We start from the raw sequence: 2,670 nt of genomic DNA, 5'->3' as shown, positions 1-2,670 counted from the left end.
GTTGGTCGCAACATTGAAGATACCCAGACTAAGACAGGTCAAACAAACTGGAACTGGTCTAGTCTGGTCAAATGTAAACCCTAATGACTTAGCTTTGTAAACACATGCAACCAGGAATGTGGAGTACATTAAATGTGGAGTAGATATGCTAGGGATAAGTCGATAGTAAAGACTTTTTCACTCATGGGTAGCTGATACGTAGATGGAGTGTTGGTGTGAACTAAGATAAATTATGTAAAAGTGATGATAAAGGCTAAATTGCTAAAATGCTTTTTAGCCTTTTGCACTCCATCTAATGAGGAAATTGCAGAGGAAAGGCAGTAGTATATTGATATAGTATAATGATAATATAAATTACCGTAATAACATAAGTTTGGCGAGCCAGATTAAAAAGCCAAACGTGCTGCATCCAGTCCCCGGGCCATAGTTTTCCCATGCCTTGTATAGAGCCAGAGAGCGGTTAGCTAACAAGACACGAAGGGTGCAGTCCACGTTCTGGAACATATGGATTACAGTGACTGCGTACTTCTTAAGTACTCCTTAAGAAACTTCTTCACAATTTAATGCTAACTCTAGGTAGCAATATAGGTTTCTACCGTGCTACGAACCGATCGTGAGTGTAAACAATACAGGGGTCCTCGTTTTATGACGTCCTCGACTAATCACATTCCATGGTCATATCGCCATCTCTCACCATTCGTTATTACTCACAAGCGTAAGTCAGACTCCTCTGATGTTTTAATGTCCTGGATTAGGATGTTACCACTGAACTAGCGTAGGTGATTGACATATGTACTTATGAACTTACATGTACGTGTACTTATGTACGGTACGTGATTTCCGACTAACAGCGAAAATCAAGTTACATCATGCCAAGGAATAGAATGTTGATGTAGGTCAACTACCCCCTGTACTCAACCCGCACCGTACGTGGCATGGTGCTACCAAGAGCAGTGCGGAAATATAGCGAAAGAAAGACAGACAGCAGAGGGTAATATAAACGTTACAATAAAAAAATTGCACTAAAAAACAATTTTGGAACAAAAATAAAGAACCCAGGGAGCTGATGCATTAAGCTGCCACTAGATGTGGCGCCATCTTGTGCTGGGCCTTAATGTTGAAGTGCTAATCACTAGAAAACACCCAGGTTTATTGTATTAACCTAGCCTAGCCTAGCCTAGCCTAACATTAGCCTATTAGCTAACTTCTGGAGCTTCTTCTTCTGGATCTGACTCTGACTCAAACTTTGGGATTGAACATCAGTTTGAGCCACAAAGAGATATGTGATCTCTCGGTGTCTGGTCCAGATAAGAACTTAGTATAGTATTAAAGCCAAGCTTTGTTTACGGTACTGGACATACTGGAAACAAAATGCTGATCTCTTGGTATGTCATGAAAGAGTTGTGTCGCCACCTGGTGTAAATGTGGCTTATCTTCTTTTGTTTTCAGAGGCACGAGTATATCTTTTCAATATTGGATGAACAAACGGACTCACTGCTGCTGGGTCTCCACCTATCTGAAAACCGCCTCAACTTCTTGGTCACGGCCCCTGGCTCTAAAAGGAGGAACAGACTGAGCCTCAACGATGTGGCCTTGGTTGATGACCACTGGCATACGGTGGTTCTCTCTGTAACTGGACCGTACTCTACCCTCACAGTGGACTGTGGTCTACCACTGGAGATGTGAGTCACCACCAGAACTGGTTCACTCCAGTCTGGATTTTGGTCTTTGATGGATTGTAACGCTGTGTTGGTCAGTGTGTAGGTAACTCTGAACATGGACTTGAATGTAGAAGGGTAGGTGGTTTATAAAAATGAGTTTCGATATTTTCCTAAAACAAGAAAGATAGCACGTCGCATCACCTTTAGTGGATCTACTGGATTTTTTTTTCCAGCATTACGAACTTGTTCCAGAATTGTTTACTTTCTTCCAGTGAACAGGTTCAGTCCTTCCCAAACGCTCTAAGCACCAGAGGATCCAGGTTCTTCATCGGCAGCAGGAGGAGGCGCAGGGGGCGTTTTTCTGTGAGTCTGTGATCGCAATCAGGACTTAAGGGTCCCGTCTGTTTCCTGTCGTTGTCTCCTAGGTTTATAAAAGTCTGTCTCTTTTCAGGGTTTACTTCGGCAGCTGGTCCTGCTTCCTGGCTCCGATGCCACACCTAGACTGTGCCCCACCTCGGACCCACGTCTGGCGGTGTTATCTGTCCCTCAGGTCCTGAAGTCGACACCTCTGCAGCAGGACCAGAGACCAGAGTATCCATATGGTAAGTAGAAGAGGGTTCGGGGGGGGGGCTGAGCTGATAAAATACCTCAGTAACTCTGCTCTGTTGGGTGCAATAGAATAGTTTGAGATTTTTGTGTTCTTTTAAGAAACTGCCCTCTGTTGCCACAACCACATACATCTCCTCTACATTTGCCTAAATATGTATATGATTTACAGATGTCATATATTTTGACTCTATCTACCTGTTAGACCACGTGTCAAATTCAAGGCCTCCGGGCCAAATGCAATGCGCCTGGTAATTTTCTATGGCCTTTTTTTTATTTTTTATTACACAAAGCAATGAACAATATCTATAACCATCCATCCATCCATCCATCCATCCATTTTCATCCGCTTATCCGTTACCGGGTCGCGGGGGTAGCAGTCGCCACCCAAATCACATTGCAC

General features: G+C 43.5%; 1 protein-coding gene across 1 annotated transcript in view; it reads left to right on the top strand.

Annotated features, from left to right (window-relative positions):
* The window catches only part of LOC103391547 (thrombospondin-type laminin G domain and EAR repeat-containing protein-like), a 10,452-nt gene that overhangs the window by 2,256 nt on the left and 5,526 nt on the right, over positions 1–2,670 (top strand). Inside the window, exons 3-6 of the mRNA XM_025064124.1 lie at positions 1–37; positions 1,450–1,682; positions 1,934–2,024; positions 2,113–2,263. The exon at positions 1–37 is cut by the window's left edge and continues 116 nt beyond it. Of these exons, the coding sequence (XP_024919892.1) occupies positions 1–37; positions 1,450–1,682; positions 1,934–2,024; positions 2,113–2,263 (512 nt within the window). The remainder of the gene's footprint in view (positions 38–1,449; positions 1,683–1,933; positions 2,025–2,112; positions 2,264–2,670) is intronic.

Source organism: Cynoglossus semilaevis, chromosome 16, assembly GCF_000523025.1.
Source record: "Cynoglossus semilaevis isolate Cse_v1.0 chromosome 16, Cse_v1.0, whole genome shotgun sequence".
In the NCBI taxonomy this organism is placed as follows: Eukaryota; Metazoa; Chordata; class Actinopteri; order Pleuronectiformes; family Cynoglossidae; genus Cynoglossus; species Cynoglossus semilaevis.
The sequence above is the reverse complement of the archived record's forward strand: the minus strand, read 5'-3'. Positions and strand labels throughout refer to the sequence as shown.